We start from the raw sequence: 22647 nt of genomic DNA, 5'->3' as shown, positions 1-22647 counted from the left end.
GATTTTGCAAAAAGCTGTTGCTTTATTTTGTACAAAACATCTTTCCTATACTGTCCAGTACTCTGGAATATACGCTGAATTTAGATTAATCCCCTTTGTTCATTACTCTGTTAGGGCCAAATTCTCTACCCTTGCTCCTGTGGAGTGGTATCTTAGTCCACGCGCTGTCTCATTAAAATCATTGGGTAAAGTATTACTCCACATAAGCCAGAATGGCAGAATCTGGCCCTTAGAAACTTAACAATAAAGAGCCAGGTTGGACCTTTAAAACGTGTGCTTAGCAAGGGGCAGGAGTAGCTCTCTCCCCAGGAGCAGAGCAGGAAGGGAGCTGTGATTTGCCACATGAGTTGCAGATTACTTCACCCTCTGCTTTTGTTCAAGTATTTTAAAAAAACAGGTTCGACGGATTGTAGTAGCAATATACAGGGTCCTCCCGAAGCACTACTTGCTGGATGTCCCATGCCTCTCCAAAGACAAAGAACAGGAACATCTCATGTATGACTTAGAAACCAGTGGGAGATTCCAAAAAGGCCCCTGGACTAGCGGTGGGCCCCAGTGATCCCCTGGCCACCCACTTGAACGTACTCCCACCGAAGGTTCCTTAGCAGGGGAGGAGTGCCTGAGTGGAGAGTAGTGAGAGTGGCTGGGAAACACAGGCCCCAGCCTGACTCAGAGTCGTGACTCTCTGTCCACTGACCCAGGCAGGGCTGCTCCTGACAGTGCTCGAGCCCGGTGTCGAGTTGCAGAAGGATGCAGTGCAGCCAACGTTGCAGGCTTTCCCCTCAACCATACCGATGGACGCGCAGTTTGAGGCCGTGGAGGCTGACCTGGTACCAAGCGCTGCACTGATGTTGCTGGTACCGAGAGCGTCGTCCACCGCACCGCGGTTGACATTGGCACTGCAAGGCTCAGCAGATCTCTTGCTGCCACAAGCACCTCCAGCGTGGTCGCTAACGAGATGGTCTCAGGACCATATGGTGCTACAGATGTAGAAGATGCTCCCTCAGGCTCTGGACTCCCTGGGGCCTGCCTTGGTGCTGGGGTCAATGGTGCTACACAAGAGGAGTGCTTAAGTCTCAGTTGCAGTCTGCTCTTATCCCCAGGCCTAAAGGACCCTGGGTGGTCTGCTGAGCGGTCTTATGCCTCTTCTTCGGCACTGGGGAGGGGGAGCGGTGTCAGAACTCAGAAGCAGCTTGGAGATGACATGCAGTGGTGACATTAACACAGTGGACACAGAAGGTAAGCAAGAGGAGACTGAATACAAGATCCTGTCTTTGATCCGTGCCACCAATTCCTGTTCAAAGCTTTGTACAGTAAATTGGGATAATTGTTAACCTGTTGATTAGATTTTACCATCCAAAAATATTTAATAGATTTCAATTGGTATTCTGTTTTTATAAGTGTGATTAATCGTGATTAATTTTTTTTTTGAGTTAAGCGCAATTAATTGACAGCCCTAATATATATTTATCTGGAATCCACTTTGAGATGCCCATTTCCCTCTGTACGAGCTGAATTTTGCTAAATTAAAGCTGACTTTTTTCATGGTTATCATGGTACAAACACTCTGAAAGCTTGGAAATATACAAATAGCCCAGTGGTCCCCAAACCTTTCAGGGTCACACCTCGCCTTACCCTTGCCCATTCCTCCCCTGGAGCTGGGGCTGTGGCTCCTGGGGGAGGGGAATGTGGATGGGGTAAGGGAGACGAGGCTGGGGAGAGGGCTGGATCAGAGCTGGGAGCAGAGCAGAGCTGGGGGGCGCTCCCTCCCCGCTCCCCAGTGGTGGCCCCCGAACATTCCTCTCTGCCCCCTGGCAGGAGGCGCCTCACAGTTTGGGAACCTCGGGACTAGCCAGGCTTCATGAGAATATTACAGAGAACTTTTGGTGCTACTTGACATGAAGGCATCTTAGTCTGAGCTGTGCCAAGCAAGCACATTCAATTAAAAAATGGCAGATTAACACCCCTAATGCCTAGTATACTTACTCTGTACTCTAAGAATAGTTTATGGTCATAATGTCAGGAATGCAACTTATGACTTAAACATGCTGCCTCACAAGGATTTTCCCTACCATGCTGCTAAGGCGCTCACATTATTAGAAAAGGCTTCTCAGTGAGAGAAAAGGTTAAAGTGCTGGATTGTCATGTGAACTCTACACTAGCTGTTGAGGAGGGAAGCAAAGACTCTTGACAGAGAAATGCTTCACAATAATTAGGGAAATTCAAGTACCAGTGGTACAGAGCCTGATCTCCAGGGCCTTGCCTTTATGTAGTCATTTACAGTCGTGTAAAGAGAGTGTAAAATACTCAGTGTTTTACGTGCACTTTGTACAGGTGAACGACAGGTGCAAGGCAGCAGAAAAAATCAGCCCCACCATATTTTGTTCTCAGCTACTACTATCAATAATACAGACCACTCCCTAATATAATCTATACAGAGGCCCTGATTCTCTGGCATTGGAAGCGTGAAGCATTCAGCCACCTGAGTGTCTCTGGAATGCTCAGTGGTAACATGGATTACAGCAGCATCAGGGCTGCCATAACTTTCACTGCAATGCCCCCCCCAGGGACTGACTGCCAGCTGAGAACAGCAGGAGGAGAGTCAGTTCTGGTTCTGGCCCCTTCTTATTCCTGGCAAACCCCCTAAACTGGGGTCTAGGAAGGGGGCCTGAGCAGAGACACTTCAAGAGCTCTACGCCAGCGAGGGAGTTCCCCTTACACCAGGGTCCATTTCCAGTCCCTTTACACGGCTGGAGCAATAAAGGAGCTAGGGTGGCAAAGAGAACCAAGCCCATAGTACATCTCCATTACTGATCACCTCCTTGCCTTTTCACTTACAGTTCCCTGTGTGTACCCACAGTTTCCCTGGCACTGAATTCACAAGTCTAATCTCCTTACATCTCACCTCAATAGTTTGGGCCACCTCCAAATTATCAAAGAGGTGGGTGACAGACACCTCCCACTCCCCGACTTTCACATTTGTCCCAGGTGAAGCAAGGCTATACTGATAAGACAGGTAAGGCTCTCAAAGAACACAGGCCTATCAATGGTATCTAACATTGCATTAACCCAACACTCTTCTTTCTGTCTTCACTATACCTGTTAGGGGGCATGTATCTGTCTTTAATCCTCTGTTCTCCAGAATGAAGATGTGGCCTAGCACCTAAAGCACTAGATTGGGGCTCAGGAGAGCTGGGTTCTATTCCTGGCTCTGCCACTGGCCTGCTGGGTGACCTTGAGCAAATCACTTCCCCTCTCTGTGCCTCAGTTTCTCCATCTGTAAAAAGGAGGGAATGATACTGGCCTTTGTAAAGTGCTCTAAGATTGACCGATACAAAGCACTTAATAAGAGCTAGATATTAACAACTATCAGCCCTTCATTCCTTTCTGTTGGGCACTCAGACTCTGATCACTTTCCCAATAATTAACTTACTCTGAGGTTACATTCTTCCCCTTTCCAAAGGAAATTGAATATACGGAAGAAATCTACAAAAGTAACTGTGTTGAAGCATTCCTACTTCTATTAATTTACAACCAATTCCACTCTGGTCCATTCCTGTTTCCTTTGGCAGTTTTTGTCTGACGACTTGGGAAAACCCAGCGTTAATGACTTTCAGTTCTTGAACTGTAAAAGCTATTGGCATTTCCTCCATATCCTCAGATTCCTTTCAGATAAAATACTGACGTTCTCACACAGAAAGGCATGGTTATTAATTAATAGGGTTAACTAAAGGATAGTTGGTGATTCATACATCGATACCATCATTTAACTTCCTCAGTACAGCTCATGGCATGATGACATTTTTAAGAGGTTTTGACCTAATGTTCCTCTCCCTACCATCCCTATTTGACAGCTGTTAATCACCGAATTAATACAAAAGGCCGAAGTTGACCCTCAGGTACACCCACACAATGCCACTGGCTTCCATTAGTATGAGTGGATGAAACTGACCCACAAATATTTAACCCAAGAGTTTCCATAGTTGTGATAGATCATGCATTGTACATGGGTGAAAAACCAGTGTGAGATGACCCTGGGACTCTCACTCCCTTTACCATGCTGGTCTAGTATTTGTACTGGACAACACTGTCCATTTTTAGAAAGCTAGCTCTGAACCTGGGAGAGCTGCACAATATAACCAAGTACATTAGCAACAGCAACCCCCGTGCATCACCGGAGGGGATGAAGATACGATTACGATGATCAGGATTAAACTTCTGCATCTACAAGACATTCCACTTGGTTGTAAGTCTGCCCATGTGTCAAGTTCAGAGTACAATACCCCACAGTGCTGATCAAGATGTGGAACTGTGAAAAGCAAAAGCAGAGATTTTTTTTTCTAAAATATTCCATAATATGTATCCATCTTATGCTTACAAAAAGCCTGGCTGAGAGACAATATTTCAAGGACTTTTAGTTACTGAACACAAATGCCTTCCTTTTCAAACTGTTGTACATTTCGGGCTTTAACCAAAGACTATCTAAGGCCATGAAAAAACTCCCATTGAAATTTGACTTCAATGAGGTTTGGATCAGGCCATCACGTGCTGATCCTGCAAACACTTACACATATGTGTTTAACTTTAAGACACAAGTAAACCCCACTGAAATCAATTATGCACATGCATAAGTGTTTGCGGAAACAGGCTTTAGTTTGGTAAAAATTTTGCAGTCTTAGCTAAATTATGAGGAAAAAAAATTGAAGTTTATCTGGGCAATTAAAAATTACAGAAAGCTACACTGGTGTCCTCGTAAGCATTATTTTCAACACTAGAGTCTATTGTAAGTGAAGCTTTTATTGCAATTTCCAGTTTCAGCAGCAAGTTGATTAAAAGGTTCTTGTGACACTATTGTATCTTGACCTATCAAAATCTTGACTTCAAAGACAAGACTATTTAAAAACTATGTACTGTATATTATAATACAGAAAGAGTCACAATATTTTGTATTATTTACATAAAACTTTAAGACAATGGTAAACATTTTAGTTTAGATGTATTCTGTATTAAAAGTATACTACCAGCAGATGGAGCTATCTACATTTTAGAAAACATGAAACTTGAAACTGTTTTGAGATATTAAAATCTGTTTACAAAAAGTTAAATGTGTTTGTTTTAGAACTAAAAAGTCAATGTTCTGAAGGCATCTCAAATTAGTATTTATTATGGAAAACAACAGAACAGAGATTATTTTCTAGAGTTCATCTGTGCCAACAAGGCACTGCTTTGATTATTGCTGTAAACAAAATAACAACTAAAAGATTCCTTAGAACACTTCATATTTAATAATTAACTTCACAATATCATCTAACTAGCAGCTGAAATTAAGATGCAGAGGAGATGCCAAGGTCTAAAAATGCAACATACCAATATTGCTTATTTCAAGAATCCACATCTGGTAACATAACCAGAATAAAACTCCACCACCCATCAGGCAAGTTCACATTAAGGCTATCTAAACCATTTGATTGTAAAAATGAACCCAGGCAAGCATTGTAGGTTCTGCTAACTTAAGGAAACTTTTCAGACTGGTAACCATGTTAGTCTGTATCAGCAAAAACAAGGAGTCCTTGTGGCACCTTAGAGACTAACAAATTTATCTGGGCATAAGCTTTTGTGGGCTAAAACCCACTTCTTCAGATGCATGGAGTGAAATACAGTAGACAGGTATAAATAAACAGCACATGAAAAGATGGGAGTTGCCCCCCACTTGGTAAGGCAACTCCAACCTTTGTTACTCACTGGACAAACGCACTAGTTTTTCATCTCAGGAGACCCAAATCCTAACATGGTCATACATTTGGCAAAGTCTTCCTAGTTCTTATGATGCATTTCTCCGCATCGCAAAATACCCACGTATGTCAGCATGACTGGGAGTTGCTCCTCCAGAGAAGTCTGGGATTGGTATTTCAGAATGGTTTCAGCTCTGGTACATTGGCAGAGCTATGAGGAAAAGCTTGGATTGTACCTGCCTGCCTGTTGTCTGGCTTTACCCGTTCACTACCACTAGACCTTACTGTCACAAGCAGCAAATGTATACAAAATTCCATATAAAGGAATGAGTGCTGAATGGAATACTACCCTTTAACTCAGGAGCAAGTGGGCAAGAGAACATATCAAGGGCACTTGTCCTCCATGTCGGGATGCTGAACCAAAGAGGAAATGTAGAACTGAAAGTGTTTATTGGGCAGGGGTTGGAAATACTGGGCAGTAACTAAGGGAGAAGTGCCTTAGGTTGTGGGACCCCTTTCTGCAAGGATATCAAGCACTGAAAGAACACAGGCTACCATCCTGGTTCTGATTTAATTACATGGGTTCCTGCGACATGTTGCTATTCTGCAGAACACAAGGTAATCCAAGTTTTCCCAACCACTGTTATGTAGGTACAAACTTAGAAAGCAGATTGTCTTATCTTACAAATAAAAGGGCTGAAGAATTGCAAGTGTACATGACTGTCTCAACACAAAGCAAGTAGATGGCAGAAAATTTCAAATACATCTGATAACAGGAATTTTATTTATTCTTTAAAACCTATGTATTGAAGTGTGGGAAACTGTCCAGTGAGGTGTCACAAGGATTAATTAACCTTTTTAAGCTGGTTTTAAATACTTCTATATTATCTGATTTTTTTTAAAAGTACATTAAATTTAAGGTTGTCCCTTGTCCTTTTTCCACTGTAACACTGCAAGCTGTGGTGAAACCTGGAAGTGAAGAAAGGAATCAGTAGTAAGGGCAAAAATAATAATTCACAGAGATCTAAGGCGGGATTTTCAAAAGCACTCAGTGTTGATCAGTTCCCACTGACTTCATTAGGAGCAGAGCTGGACCAACACTGAGCACCCAACTCTAGAGATGCGAAGAATATTTGAGCAGGAAACACAATAAAACTGGGCCCAGAAAAAAGTCCTTGCTAATACATCTATGGAACAATAACCAAAAGTTATTCAGGAGGAAGGAGATACTCAGAAAGCAGCAAAGCTGATAAGGACCTAGAGTGGATAATTATCACCAAAATGGGGAAACTGGCAAAAAAAAAAGGGGGGGGCATTGATTTTGGTCAGAGTACACAGAAAGTCACCTCACTGCCCAAGGAGCTGGCAGTGCAAAAAATGTGCAAAATAATATAAATCCAGACACGTCAAAATCTACTCAAAGGTTGCTCCCTGAAACTTGAAACCCTGCATGTATATCGTTCTGATCTGAGTTACTTTAATACAGTGATACTTATCTTAAGTAACCAACCACAGAGTAGCAAGTATCAGTTGCCTAATAGAGGAGGCCTTTAATTACAGATCAAACAAAATTGCATTGAAAACCTTAAGCTACTTCAAAGCATTTATTTAAGATAACTGCATTTGCTGGTTGCTGGAAGAGATCATTAATGAAGGTTTCACTGTTCTGTATTTCATTAACTACAAAACAAACTCTTACTCATTTCAGCATCTAAAATGTACCCGATGCCCGAAAGATCTCTTTCCCCTTGGTAACAGGGTTCTTCTATGTGGTGTGGCAAGAGAGTTTAGCAATGTAAACTGAGCTTCCCCCTTTATGACATTTCTGAGACATACTAGAATATCAATGAAGAATTAATTATAAAGCATCTGGAGCACTGACCAAATCACAAAGTCCTGTCATGAAGCATTAAACAAACTAAAGTTAGTGAAACAGCTAATATGGACCATGTTTCTCCTCCTTCAAAAAGTAACAGTCAGTTAATTTGGCCACTTCCTAGGGTATGTGCAGGATCGTAAAGTCCATAAAGTTAAATCAATTAACAGTGTGCTTGGCAGAATATCTATTAAAGGCTGTCAATCAATACATCCTTCAGCATAGCTCCTAGTCTTGCTTTCCAAGTCAATCTCATGTTTATATGCAGCAATCACCCATTCAAGTGCTGTGCAGTGTCTGGATCCAGTGGGCCTTGGATCAGCCCATTACTGCATGAGTGCACTAGGAGGGAAGAGCTTCCCCTTGCTTTCTCTCCCTGCTCCACAAAACAAGGCAGTACAAAACCATCAACTCTCTGAGGGACAGTGAGGGTGGCCAATTCACTCCTGCACCAGACAGCACACTATGGGCCCAGGAAGGTGTGGTCTGAAGGTTAAATGTGTGACCCCCCATCCCCAGCCAGTAAGTCTATAAATTGCTGTCTGCAGCAGACAGTGGCTAGGGTGAACAATGCTGCGTTTCAAAGGAGCAGGAACAAGCACTTCATCATGTAGCTAGGGCTGCTCACACTGAGCTGTCCGGACTCTACTCACTGCCACACACTAATTATGGCTCCTCCCGTGAGGGGGGCGGGGGGGATTTTGCCGGTCAGAGGTAGCAAAGAGAACTGTACCAGTGAGATTAAAATATTTTGCAGGTGTGTCCAGTTCACTTTTAAACCCTTTATGAGGACCAAACATTCAATATGGGCCTGATTCTCCTCTCACTCTGTTTACATATACTGTATGTAATCCCATTGGCTTCTGCTGACTTGTACTGATGTAAAAGAGAGGAGAATCTGGCTTAAAGGCCTTCAATACAAATTTTGTACCAATTTTTTTGATGAGTATATTATTATATGAGAAATAAGAATATTAATAATTTTTATTATGAGAGAATATTAATAAATTCAGCGCGAGATTTGAGTGTTCAGTGCCTCTAAAAACCAGGCTATATTATAGTTGCCATCGCTAACATAGTGAGTCGATGGAAGAGCCTGGATTAGAACCTAGAGACCCAAGTTCTCGACATTGACTTTATACCAGCAGATAATTTGGCCCCAGAGCTCTTGGCTCCCAGTCCTGTGCCCATTGCCATGACCCACTTTTTGGTGAACACATCTGTTCCTGAAAGATTTCCAATCTAGTTTCTAAGCAAAGAAGTTTGTATAAACTTCAGATAAACATCTAGCCTTCTAAAGGTTCCTTTAGCTGAACTGAATCATTGGTCATGGGACCCACTACTGAGAAGTCTGTTGATTCCTCTCCTTCGGAGGGAAGACTCCCAACCATTTTATAAGTGAGCTGCAGTCAGGCCTTACTCAGATAAACATTTTTGAACTCTAATCACATCACCAATTCTTTCCTTCACTTGCACTTCCAATTTTTAAGGAAGGCCGTTGGAAAGGTGGTTAGAGGAATGGATTTCACTGTTTCTTTGATCTCTTCTCATTTCTATTCACATCGGAGTACTAAAGTGATGGCCAAATTCATCTTTAGGGTAAGGCAGGTGCAGCTCCATTACATCAATGAGGTTGTGCTTGTTTATTCCAATAGGGAAGATGTATTTTTCATAGGGTTAGAATGATTCACGATCATAAACTGCCACCTGGTAAACAGAACACTCATTTGTTTAGCACGTTTTATTGGGTTTTCCTTTAAAGATGTGTTGCTGGAAAGGACTTGTAGAGACAGGTATAGTCATCATGACCTGTGGTAAATAAGATAAAAGAATCCTTACAATATTTATGGTAGTCCTATGAATGCACTTAATCGTGCTACTTGTCAAAACCTGGATTCCTCTTTGGACAGGTCAAAAGGGCTCAGGATGGAGGACTTTCATAATTATTAAACTTAGTCAATTTTTAAAAATGGCTATTTTCCTTCTAGATAAATTGATAGTAAAAACAGAGGGAAGCCCTGAGGTCCTTGGCTAGCTCTTACTCAGACAAAGCCCAACTGCAGTCAGTGGGAACTTTTCCGAGGCTTTGCATTGGCACAGGGCACTTCCTGCGCGAACTGACTTGTAGAATTAGGCCCAATTGGTTATTTTGTGCATAGCAGACAGGTGCATGCAGGATCAATTTTCAGCAAGGCCCCAAGCTCAGAAATTCGTGGAGACTTGGCAGGAGAGGCATATGCCTGTAGAAAAGTTTGTGATAAAAAACGGATTAAAAGAAATGTCCACTGAAAAAGGAACCAACAGTTTGCTTGTTTTTTAAAAAGGCAATCAATTCTGATCATACAGCAGATACAAACGACCCTGTATAAGTCTGTGCAGCACCCTGCACAGTAGGCCCCTGGTTCATGACTGGGATTCCTAGGTGCTACAGCAATACAAAGAAAAAATAAATGAACACTGATAAATATTTGAAGGCTCATACTACATTTCAGAGGAAACAAGGAGGACCTGTCATAGATACTCACTATATTCATAAGGGTGAGGAGGTAGTTTTGAACATGTTCTTTGCCGTGGAATCGGACGACAGAATCATCCACTCCTAGAAGCACTTCGATGTTGTAGTCATTGTCTCCTGCATGCCTGCGTCGTCTCAGCGTTTCATTTAGCTGCTGCTCTATGTTGCTGTACATGGAATCCAGACCATCCAGTCCGCTGAGAAGAGCCGCTACAGAGAAACAATCAGGTTTTTAAATCTTTGCTTGATAAACACCCTCCTGTAAATGGGGTGTACACAAATGTCATTCCTCTGGTTCGAATAGGTCCTGAGGAAGATGTAATTTCCAGCTCAGGTAGATGTACTTGAGCTAGCTTTCATCAAGTTACTGTGATAAAAATAGCGGTGTCACCACTGTGACTTGAACAGCAGGAGGCGCTAGCTGCCCTATGTATGATCCCATCTGATACCCTAGGTATGTATTCAGGGTGACAGCCTGTCCCATTACCTGTGCTGCCATGGCTACACTGCTATTTTTAGTGCAGCGGCTTGATCAAAGCTATGGGTATGTCTACACATGCTGGAAAGTACACCTCTAATTCCAGGGTATCCTAGGTCCCAGTGGAGATGGATCATTTGGGCAGCGAGTTGGTGAAGTGGTCAAAAGGTACATGATGAATTCATCTGCCACGTGACTCTGCAATTCGTCACATGGATCTCCCCTCCTCCCATCACCACGGTATCTGAGTGTGTGGTGTAAGTGAGAGGAGATTCAGGCCAATTTTTTTTTTTTTAAACTCCGTCACCTGGAATCATTTTTCTGAAACATGAAAGCAACTCACAGCACACATGATGGTGCTGGGGTGGTGTAATGGTTTTGTTGGCACTAGTCTGGGGTGGTTTGAGCAACTCACTTGTGGCTTCCTCACGTGTGAGTAATGTGGTCATGCTGAAAAAAAAATTAATCACTCCATCGTGTATTCCCTTACACTCCCCTCTCCCCAAACATGTGAGGCAGAACCTTCCCCCTGCACTGGAGCAGCACTGAAGATCCCCTGTCCCAAATTACAGAACTGTAATATTACAGGTCCTATTTGGCCTATTAAAGTGATGGCCAAATTCATCTTTAGGGTAAGGCAGGTGCAGCTCCATTAAATCAATGAGGTTGTGCTTGTTTATTCCAATAGGGAAGATGTATTTTTCATTGCTGTTGGACCCTGTAAGAGACAGGGGAAAGAAGGAAGCATTTTTCTGACAGGCTTGTTGTTTTCTCTTTTTAAACTGCAGCTCTTTGAAACGGCCCTGAAGAAGAGAGCATTGAAAGTGTTTCTGGAAGAGATGGGTTAGTGGGCAGAGGTTCAGGTGAAGCAGACGATAATGCATGAGACAGTCTGCCATAAGGGCAGAACCACCGCAGATGGTATTATGTGAATGGGCACCTACACACACAGGGACAGATTTTTGAAGTGCTCAGCGCTGAGTAGCACCCACTGCACAGAGCTCTTTGGAAAATCTGATCCAGCAAGAGCCAAAAAAAAAAAAAAAATGCAAGGAATATGAAGACAGTAAGAGTTCAAGTCCTCTCCAAACACTGGCCACACAATATAGTATAAAATGACTGATGACTGTGACATTTCTGAAGTTAACAAACATTAACACTCCTATTCTTTGTAGAGACTGTGTATTTAATGTTTTTAACTCTATTGTTTAAGGCATATGCTCGTATGTTAGTCTTCTCAAAAAGAACGAAAGCTTCTACTTGATTTCTGAAGGAGGCATTGGTCTGAGCCAAGGTTTACAGAATCCTGTTGATTGAGGTTTTACAGAAGACATATTTTATAGTGCATCAGGCTTGCAGGTGCTTCAGCTAATGTCTGAAATCACCACAAAGGTATTTCTGCCCCCTCTTTATAGTAAAAAGAAACAACAATGGATTTTAGAAAGTTAAGGGAAGAACATGTCTTGGCTGACAACATAAAATATCAAGTTTTAGCCATATGGCTCCATCAAAATCAACCCCAGCAAATCCCTAAGTAAGAAACAAACCTATAGCAACTTATCTGATCTCTCTCAATGCAAGTCATGGGCCAAATCTTGCAGTTCTTACTCAGGATTAGATTGTTCCTGGCTCTGTGGCTCGGCACAGTGTCTCTCCTGCCCCCATCCCTGCACATATGTACGCCGGACAATCGGAGTCCCTATACTCCAGAGATGGCAGGGAAGGACTACTTCTTCTGAGAGTCTCCAGGGGTGCAACCACCCTAGAGCGGGTGGAGAGAAGAGAAGGGTCATGTCCCCTCAACTCCGGCCTGAATGTACAAGGGGAAGCAGAAGAGAGCAGGCTTCACTATCCCAAAAGATGGTACAGCTTTATGATCTATCTGTGTGCAAGGGACCAGAGAAGAGATTGTGCTTCCCTCCCCCATTAGGCAAACAAGCTGGCCTTTCACATACTATTCAGGCCAGACTTCCAATGAAGTCAATGAGAGTTTTGCCTGAGTAAGGACTATAGGATTAAGCAAAACGAAAAGGAGTACTTGTGGCACCTTAGAGACTAACAAATTTATTAGTCTTATTTTATTAAGAAAATAAATTTGCTAGTCTCTAAGGTGCCACAAGTCCTCCTTTTCTTTTTGCGGATACGGACTAACACGGCTGCTACTCTGAAACCTGTCATATGGGATTCAGGCCATTATTGCTAAATGTGCTGGACACGTACGTATACTGCTGTTCATCTTGAGCAGATTCAAATACTGGCTCATTAGTCGAGAATTCTCTCCCTCCTAAGCATCACAGTGGTTCAAATAACACATAAATAACTCTCCCCACACCAAACAGCAAGGTTTCCCCTGAGCTGTTTTCAGAAGCTGTAAACCATCAGTGTGGGTGAGAGACCAGACCTGCAAACAGCTTTACAATTCAACCTCAAGTCCTTTCATTCTCAAGAATGCAAACACTGTGATAGCACACAAGTGGGAAATTCATACACAAGCTCCGGTTCTAGAAATTGCTTCTGCTGGCAAAGCTGCCAGTGAAATGTCCAATGGAAATATACGCATAATGCCATCATATCATTATACCGGCTGCATGAATGGAATAGTCTGAATAATCATTTCAGAAAGAAAGAACTTTCTGCTCTGTACAGCACCTTTGGTTTGGCTGCCACTTCCCTCCTTAAATAGGTGGTTCTGTGGTTAGGAGGAGGAGAATCCCTTTTTTGTGTGTATGTGAGCAAAAGGGCTGCTTTCCCCCCTCCTACTTTCTGTACAGTGGATATACAGTATGTGCCATTATTCTCCCCACAGAGAATTTTCTTAGTTATGCAACCTCCTACAAAGCAAGAACAAACATCTCCCAGTCTAGAGAGACATCATCTTTGACAAGAATTGCAAAAGTGACTAGTGATTTTGGGTTCCCAACTTGAGACGCTTAAAGGGCCTGATTCTCACAAAATGCTGAGCCTCCCACCCTTTGAAACAAAACAGTGCACGGTGTCTATATGTTTCTCTGTGTTTATTTGGTTCTGTCTTGTGAATATATTTTTTTAATTGTCCCATCTGCTTCATTCCTGTCTCCTGGACCTGCCTCAGCGGGAGTCAGTATTTCTCACAGATCCTAGTTACCGCACGACTGCTCAACACAGGAAAACACAAGAAGGGAAAACAATAGTCAAAAGGAAGGCTGAATTTGGCCATTCATCAGCTAATAATGATGTAGTGAGCATTGAACTTTCCACTGCACCCTCACCCTCCATCTCTGCGAAGCTTAAGACATGCATCCTCAGCGATGTCCTTAAATGCAGGCTCTGTAATTTGCCATATATTCTTTAATAACTATTGATGAAACAGAAATTGTTCATAGATTTTCTCATTTGTTTCCCATGACCCGGAGTTTAATAACTCAGCAGACAAGAAATGAAAGCAAATGCAGAGCTCCACGTATCCAGGAAAACCCTGTGTTTACTACCTTTGTGCACTAAACTTATTGTCAACCTTACAAAAGGCTGTTACGGCAAGTGTCATGGGAGTGTGATGTGTGAGCAGGCTGTCAGAGAGAGGGAGTATGTGACTGGGTATTCCATTCAGTAATTCTGTTTCTTCATGTCACAGGCCTTGATTCAGCAAAGCACTTAGTCACATGCTTAACCGTAGGCATGTTCGGAGAACCACTGAAGTCAATGCTTCAAGCTACTCACATGCTTAAAGTGTTAGACATATGCTTAAATACTTTGCTGAGTTGGGGCCATGTTTACTATCATTCACTTCTGGTCTGTTTGTACAAGGCAATGAGTTCCTTCCAGGTCCACTGACTACAACAGGAGTTGAGGGCCCTCTGCACCTTGAAGGACTGGGCCCTCTGTGGTCAGTACAGGAGCAGTTCTTTTGAACAAAGTGTAACTGATGGCATTCCATTCAGTAGATCACATTGACGTGTTCACTACACAATAAGTAGGAAATATCCAGGCTGCATTTTGAGCATTCTACACAGAAAGACACAGACAAAGGTTTGCATCCTGACTATTCCACTGAAAAAAAGGGCCAAGTTGTTTACATTTTGGACTATCTATCATATTGGAAATAATGACAAAGCTTTGTGACAGCTATGCTTATTTTGAAGCTAAAATGAAAAATGTCTTCCACTTCACTTCTGTTTTACTGCCTTCTCCCTTTATTAGGCTGGGATTTCCAAAAGGCCACAGCATGTTGGGTTCCAAGCACTTCGGAAAATCTGGCGCTAAAGTGTCACAATGAGAGTCTGCTGGATGCTGAGCATTTGGGAAACCTGGCCCCGAATATTACCTGCAAGACTTGAATAGGTACAACCAATAGAGTATGTAAACATAATGAATTTAATTAATGCAAATGTGAACATTTTTCACTTTTACAGATTACTGGTATTATTGATTATGTGTCCATTGTCAATAGCACTACTGGTATTCATAGAATAAAAAGGGGCAAACTCAGTTTAGTATTTACTGCCCACAAACATTATTAATACAAGTTAAGGCTGACGGGCAGTGCCTCTCCAGAAGCTAAAAGGCAGCAGAAAAGAGCAGGTAGTAGCATGTTCCTCTCTTCTATGGGCTGAGGTCCAAGAGGAAATGCACAATAGTTAGAGCAGGTTGGACCAGGACCAATTCCCCTCCACACCTCCTTCTTTGGAGTTTGGGGAGGAGGAGATTTAAACTGAGTGGAAACAGTGAGTGCTTCAGTCTAAGACTGAAGATTCTGGATGTACTCACCATGAATGGTTGAATGGAAGCTCCTAGATCTCTGGGATTTGATTGTTGCAGTATCTCTCATTCAAAAAGTATTATTCCTTAGATTTGCACTGAAGTTTTGGATTTTGCCTGTGGCCTCAGTGTCACAATCATTCACCCAACTCCTGGGACAGGTACCTCAGTTAATGATAAGTGTACTGAACTGGTTAGACCAGCAGAGATCAATAAAGAGATCAAAAACTTCACCGTCTAACTTCAGACTAAACTGTTTTCTCACATTTTATTTCTGATCTCATCAATAGCAGATTTCTCTTAAAAAATTAATGAACTTTTGCTAATCGATAAAAGCCCAAAAGCTCTTGGGGCAAATCATACCACATGCACTGAACACTAGGCAACCATGATAAAAACACGGAGCCCAATTCTCATTTATACAAAAACTTCTTTACAAAGCTGTGGCAGAGCTAAGGAGCCTTAAAATAACCATAAATGCCAAAGCAACATAAAGGGACAGGGGGTAAATGGCTGTAAATGAGAATCAGGCACAGTTTTATTTTAAGTATCCTTTTACCTCAGAATAGGAGTCGTTTTACATCAGCTTTAAAGTAACCCTGAACTTTACTAAAAAAACCTGTTAGACCTCCCCCCCCACCAACTTTTTAATGCATCCGTTTAAACAGTGCAGGCAGATGGCCCCAACCACCATAATAAAGTGGCACACGAACGGGATAAAAACTGGAGTTTCATGTCACTGTATGGTACAGACAGAAGAAAAAATGTACTATAAGCAGAGTTTTCCCAGTCCTACTTCATTTTTATGTTAGAGCAAATTCATGGTTATAAACTGAAAAACCGAAACAATACATACATACATTTCCAAATTCTGTACCTGCACAACCCCAGGAAAGTCATGGGGTCAAATTAGTATGTATTTGTTTCTCTGCCAAATATCTAGCTTAATCAATTGCTAGGGTCATAAAATGCACACCACAGAGCATCCAGACTGTACAATGCAGCCAAGCTAAAGTTGCCGTTGGACCTGTAATGCTTTAGGAAAGGCAGCGAATGCAGGGTTTCACATTTAACAGACTTTAAAGAAAGCCATCGTCAAAGAGCAGAATGTCACAGACAAGCCTGGCAGCCCCTGTAAGGGCTATGGAGGGCCCTAAGTGCAGTGGAACCAGTTACACTCCCCTGCACAGACAGGAGGAAGGCTGCATGGAACATGCCTGTATCTAAACACAGAGGAGCTTTTAGTGGGGAGACAAGGGAGCTGGTTGTCCATCTGAGGCTATGTGGATTTACTGGCTAAGTCCTCCCACTGGAGAGTCCTACTGGCACCCAGAGGCTGTGGGCGTCTCTGTGGAGCAGCCCAGCTATGGCTCTGCCACCTGGTAATGGGTGGTGACAATTGGCAAATTCAGTTTCCCTCCAGAACTCCAGCTGACCTCTCCAGAGCACAGTCCACATGCTTCAGACTCAGGCTGGAGGAAGGACTTGCTCCTTTCAGCACAAGAGAGTCACAGCAACTTAGTCTAGGTGAACCATTCTAAATCCATCATCTAGAGGTGAAGTGTCTAAGTGGAGAAAACAAGGGCAGTTGAACGAACATGAAGTACATTTCTAAGGCAACGAAGTGATGTGGTGCTGCCGGAGGGTATTTTTCTCACTTACCTGTAGAGAAGACTAGTATGTTTGTAGGCAGGTTTGCAGTAGACAGACTAATCCCATATAACCTCATTCTGGAATTAGCTAGTTCATTATCTTTTTATTTTTTTGGTGATTCATCTGTCAATCAGGTATAGCTAGGCTCTGTGAAACTGAAAGGGCTCCCTGCCCATAGACCAGCTTTAAAAATTCCAGCTCCCAGCCTCATTTACATAAAGATTGCCCCTGTTGGGGAAAGCTAGTCCCTGCTCTTTTATCTCTTTCCACCCCATGAAAGGGCTATACAAGCATTTTGATAAAGAAGTAATATACATTGCAATGTGTGTGTACAAATCCATTTATCAATAGTACAGAGTAAAGTAAATGAGATTCTGTCTCCTCTGCACTGTGCAACAAGTTGGCATGGCTGGAGTGCGACGGGTGCGGGCAGGTACGTGATGGAACCTATCCTGATCAGGGAATGTGATGGCTGAGCTGAGTGCTGGCCTGGACTCCAGCGCTGAACAGCAATTATGGAAACACCTCGTGTGCTGCATATTTGGCATCTTTCCTGCCCAAAGCGGATTTCGGAACAGTAGGCAGCCACAAATTTCAGACTTTCCAGTAGTGGGCTGAACTTGTAGGTCAGTTGTAAACCCAGGTTTTTTTCTGGGCAACAGACTATTCTCTTACATTTGTGAATGGATTATAAAGTATCCAGCTGTAACATTAAAAAAACCTGATGAATCCTTTCTCTGAAAGCACAGCTACCCTTTCAGTCATCAGAATTGAAGGATGCTCCACATCCACTATTTCAGAAGGGCAAGGATAATGGGAACCTCAGTTTGAAACAGAGGTAAATCACTTATCAACCAGCGTTTTAATATATAAAATGTTACAGTGGATGGCATTATTCTGTACAAACTGAGAAACTTCATAAAAATCGTTCAAAGAAAACCAATTCATGATGTCACTTCTGAAGTTGCAATAAGTAACTGTTGTATTTTTCTACTTGTTACCATTACACGATTTTGAGTTTCCATGATCGCTTTCTGCCCGTTCTGGTTCCGTGATACTTTTTCAATTTTTTTTTTCAATTTTTTCAATTTTCAATTTTTGTTTTCAATTTTTTCAATAACTATGTTATTGGGGTGGCGGGGGTGGGGGAGGGATGCATGGCATTTCCATTAAAGTTGCCCTCTGCTTTCTTTGCAGTCTTAATGTTAGAACGTTTAATGCTGGCTTAGGACCTATCCAAGGAAATTCTTTTCTTGTCAGCAGTCGGAGTGTCTGAGTCTATTCTTTGGGAAAGGCAAAAGAGAGAACGTATTGAAGGCAGAAAATTAAGTTGCAGCTGGTCCTGCAATCAAACGCTAGGAGGAAGGTGGGGGTGGGGAGGAGGAGGGATGACTCACTTAGGAAAGGTAGATGTCAATGCCAGTGGTTATGATATTACATCCTGTAGATAATATGTTCACAATCCTTGCAGACACACCAGACACCAGCATGCCTTGGGCATTCGTCAAGGTACAAGGTCAATGGCCAAGTGCATTCATCAAGTTGAACAGTGAAGGTACCTAGAGTAATGACACATTATTTTTATAAAATATTTTTCTGTGGCATACACTAGATACCTACACAATGGGAACCATCATGGAAAAAGAACACATAAAATATACTGCGTAGAACAATTCTTGCAAGGCAAGACATTGGACTAGATATCTAAAAGAGTCTTTTAATCTCTGATGTCTACGATCATCAGTAAATTGGGTTCCTTCCTTTATATAATGTCCATTTTCAAATGAGACCTGATTTTCAAAGGTGCTCTGCACCCACGATTTCCAGCTGCCTCCAATGGAAGCTGCACCAATAGGAAATGCTCATAACCTTTGAATATCAAGGCAAAATGGATATGATAAAAGGCAGAAATATGATTTACTGATGATTATAGAAATCAGATGGAAAAGTCCCTCTAGATCAGCTAGTCTATGGAGTCAGATCAGTTAGCTACAGACCTTGTGTCAGTTATCAACCACACACATTCTATCTATACCCACATTGCACCTATTCCTACTACACTATAGCACTTACCACCACAAAATCTCTGCATTGATTAGAGAAAAAACAGAAACATAAGCAAGTGAGGTGATTTTAATCATAAGAAAAAAAAAAGATCCAGGAAAAAGCGAGATACCTAACTACTCCACATTTTATCTATGCTACATAGGGTCAGCTTTCCAAAAGTGCTCAGCACCCACAATTTAACCCAGATTCTCATATTTAGGTACCACAACACAATTTGGCAAGATTTTAGAAGAGCAGAGAGAACAATGGGAGCTGTTGGGTGCTAAGCACCTTTGAAAATGTGGTCCATGACAAACATAAGAATTGTAGTGGGTTGCGTAGATATAAAAAAGATCAACATATTCACTGAAATAAATATGTGAAAATACAGAGTTTTTTTTTTCTTATGAGGCTTATGTGGACCCTTGAACCTTAAGGAAGGCAAGGGAAGGAAAAAAATCATGTGAGCCTTATCCTGAACCCATGGAAGTTAACACTCCCTTTTAATAAACTTCCTACTGATTTCAGGGAGGGCAAAGTTTTGATGTTGGTATCCAACTAGCAGCAATCACATTTGCAATTTGCAAACACACACACACACAAAAGCCACACCCAGTTTGCTGTATGGAAGGTGTTACTAGAGGTCTGTTCTGTTTTCTTATTAGTGAATTGCCTTGGAACTTGTGCTCCTAAATCTCTTAGGTGCTTTCAAAAATCTCTGGGAGTTAAGCTTTCTTTTGTTGTGCCTCCCTGGAGATTTGCATGACACTGCACAATACTGCAGAGGTACCATAATGAATTTCTAACAGCATCTCCACTGTTGGCTGCTTAATCAGAATGAGTTACTTTGCTGATAACTGGTAAAGTGTTGATAATGCCCTGGTATCTCTCATAGTTCTTAAATTGCATTCCCCATCCCACTGTTTCCTCTTGGAAACTTGAAACTGAAAGCCAATTTCTTGCTGAATTTTTACTTTCCTTAATGGCATGTGATTACATGTTTGTTGCTATTCTTCATTACTCAATTGCTGCCAACAGAGTGCGAGGGTTGGGTTTTGTTGTGTGTTTTATAACCAAAGAAAAAGCTCTTGTTTTGAAGCTCCAATCACCAAAGGAAGGGATATAAGAAAAAAACAAACAAACAAAAAAAAACGAGGTGGGAACGCATCGTGAGATCTTACTACACCCTCCAAAGGCATGAAGGTGAGGTCGAGAACCAAAGGGGCACATACAGGGGGCTCCACACACAAATCCTATATATAAAACAGAGATTGCTTAATACTTAAACAATACGGAGATTTTTTTCAATTCTTAGAAATCTATTGCAGTTATGTAAAGGTTGGCTGATAGAGAGGAAGCTGCACTCTCTCTCCTCCCCAAAGAGGGCCACAGACAGGCTCCAGGAGCACCACTGTAGGCCTGGGGAAAAAACCAAGCTGTCAAGAAGATGTGGGGCAGGACTGCACTGCTGGTGCTTTTTATAAAGCCTGGTCCAAAGCCGTGTGAAGCCTATGGAAAGACTGCTACTGACTTCAGTGGGCCACGCCAGAGGAGATGGGATTGTCAAAAGTGCCTCCACAGCTTTCAGGGGGAGCTGGGCACCCAACTCACCCACCCCAAAGAAATACTTATTTCTTTCCATTATGCAAAATGTTAACAATTGCTAGAAGCTCTAACATCCTGTCAGCGCAGGAGACAGCGTGGAGGAGGTTTCAGAGAGTTTCCTCCTTTCCAGTTTTTTTACGGTCTCTACCATAGTCACTCTCGGCACCCCATAAATTGCGGGGGTTTGTTGTTGTTTTAAACAGGCTTTTAAAAAGAGCATTTTTCCCCCATCGGAGAGCGACTGTTGTCCGAGTGGCAGATACAGTATTTCAGAGGCACAGAGAGGCCAAACACAAGCTAACACAAACTGAAAATGCTGTGTGGCCACGTCTAAAAAACAAAAAAACTCAACTGTTGTTGACAGCTTTTCCCAGCCAAGTTTTTGCATTCATAAGAACTCAAGTTTGGGGCGCACATTGCATTTTTGCCCATAAACCACACTATTAAGACAAATCAATTGCAGGTTTTGCATAGGCACATGCAGATAGTGTACAAAAATCTATGTTACTTCAGAGATACAACCTCCTTGAGGAAAACAGTGTACAGAACTATTACTGGCTATCAAAAGGCCAGGTGGAAGACTCTTAGAAAATTTAGCCCTGGATGTTCAGCCTTGTAATACCTCCTGTCCTTTTCATTCCCTTCCATTTAAATTACAATTAATTACAACATTAAAATCAAACAGCAGGAAACGTCATGCAGTCTTTGCTCAGAAGACTATACTGGGAGCCTTGCCAGAGTAAGGAGTGCAGAATTCGGCCCGGTAGTTTTTTGGATAACAGCTAGGATGTGGATAAGAGTTTTAACCAAGGCACCCTAATTTGTCACATAACATGGGCTGAAGCTTTTATAAGCTAATTAGAATGCTCCCTTTTCTTCATCTTTTATTAAAAGAATGACATAGATAAATGTGCCTATCAACAATGATAGAATCTCTTGTAGTGGAATATTTTGTGTGTGTGTGTGTGTGAGAAATATTAAAGCTATTTGCCTGTGTCCTTTGAACACACAGTGCAGTATGAGGCAGAGAGCAATTTAAGGTTCAATGATATTTTGTAAACCTCAAAATAAAATATATTCACATCTATTTAATAAAAAATGTGAACTTATTTGTATGCCAAAAGTTAACTGAGCCAAAAGGTAATGTAAGTGTGTTTACAGAAAGGAACCTTCACTCAAGAGCAGCCAAAAATAAATAAATAAATAAAGCAGCTTGTCACATAGCACAAACATGGAAATCATTCAAAAAATATTTAAAACCTACATAAACATAGGTATCACTTTACCGTCTAAATAACACAGTGTTTAAAGTATTAACTGAAACCATTCTGTAGTTAAAATCATTTTAAAAAATAAAAACTTGAAATCAATAAAGTTCCTAAAAAAAGACAGCAGAACAGTGGACAAAACAAGAAAAATCAAAGAAAACTTTCCACACAGGAGATATTCATTTTGACAGATCTTGTAAAACAGCATGGCACAATGCCTTTTGAGTATTTGGAAGTCTTACCGAAGACTAGGGTGAACCAAGGAGGAGGTAGCAACCGTTGCTCTGAAATGCTTATGGATGTTGATTCGCAAGGTGAGAGGCTATTATTTTAACATAACTTTGTGGTTGTTTTCCCTTTAAAACACACACACACACACAAACAGAAAATACCCATCACATGCCTTCCTGTGTGGGACTGGATAAATCAATCTCTCTCTGTGCCTCAAGTCCTCCTCTCTAAAACTGGGATAATAATCCTTCCCTTCTCCTACTCTTTGCCTACCTTGTCTATTGAGACAAAGCTCTTCAGGGAAAGATCTTGTAGCTTACTGTGCACATATGGCACCTAGAACAATGAAGCTCAAACTCAGACTCTAGAGACAATACACATGTAACAGTTCAGTTCTGATTCCAGAGGTAATGACATTAAACAATATTCACCACACATGCTGAAGGAGAAGTCAACAGGAGGATGGAAGGAACCATCATTAATGATGTCTATTGTTATAAGAATTGATG

General features: G+C 41.9%; 1 protein-coding gene across 1 annotated transcript in view; it reads right to left on the bottom strand.

Moving 5' to 3' along the window:
- Nucleotides 1-22647, bottom strand: part of ADAMTS3 (ADAM metallopeptidase with thrombospondin type 1 motif 3) — a 187137-nt gene that overhangs the window by 38409 nt on the left and 126081 nt on the right. The window contains 1 exon segment of the mRNA XM_073340380.1: nucleotides 10134-10333. Coding sequence (XP_073196481.1) covers nucleotides 10134-10333 — 200 coding nt within the window.

Source organism: Lepidochelys kempii, chromosome 4, assembly GCF_965140285.1.
Source record: "Lepidochelys kempii isolate rLepKem1 chromosome 4, rLepKem1.hap1, whole genome shotgun sequence".
NCBI classification, from domain to species: domain Eukaryota; kingdom Metazoa; phylum Chordata; order Testudines; family Cheloniidae; genus Lepidochelys; species Lepidochelys kempii.
This window is presented reverse-complemented; position numbering and strand designations above follow the sequence as displayed.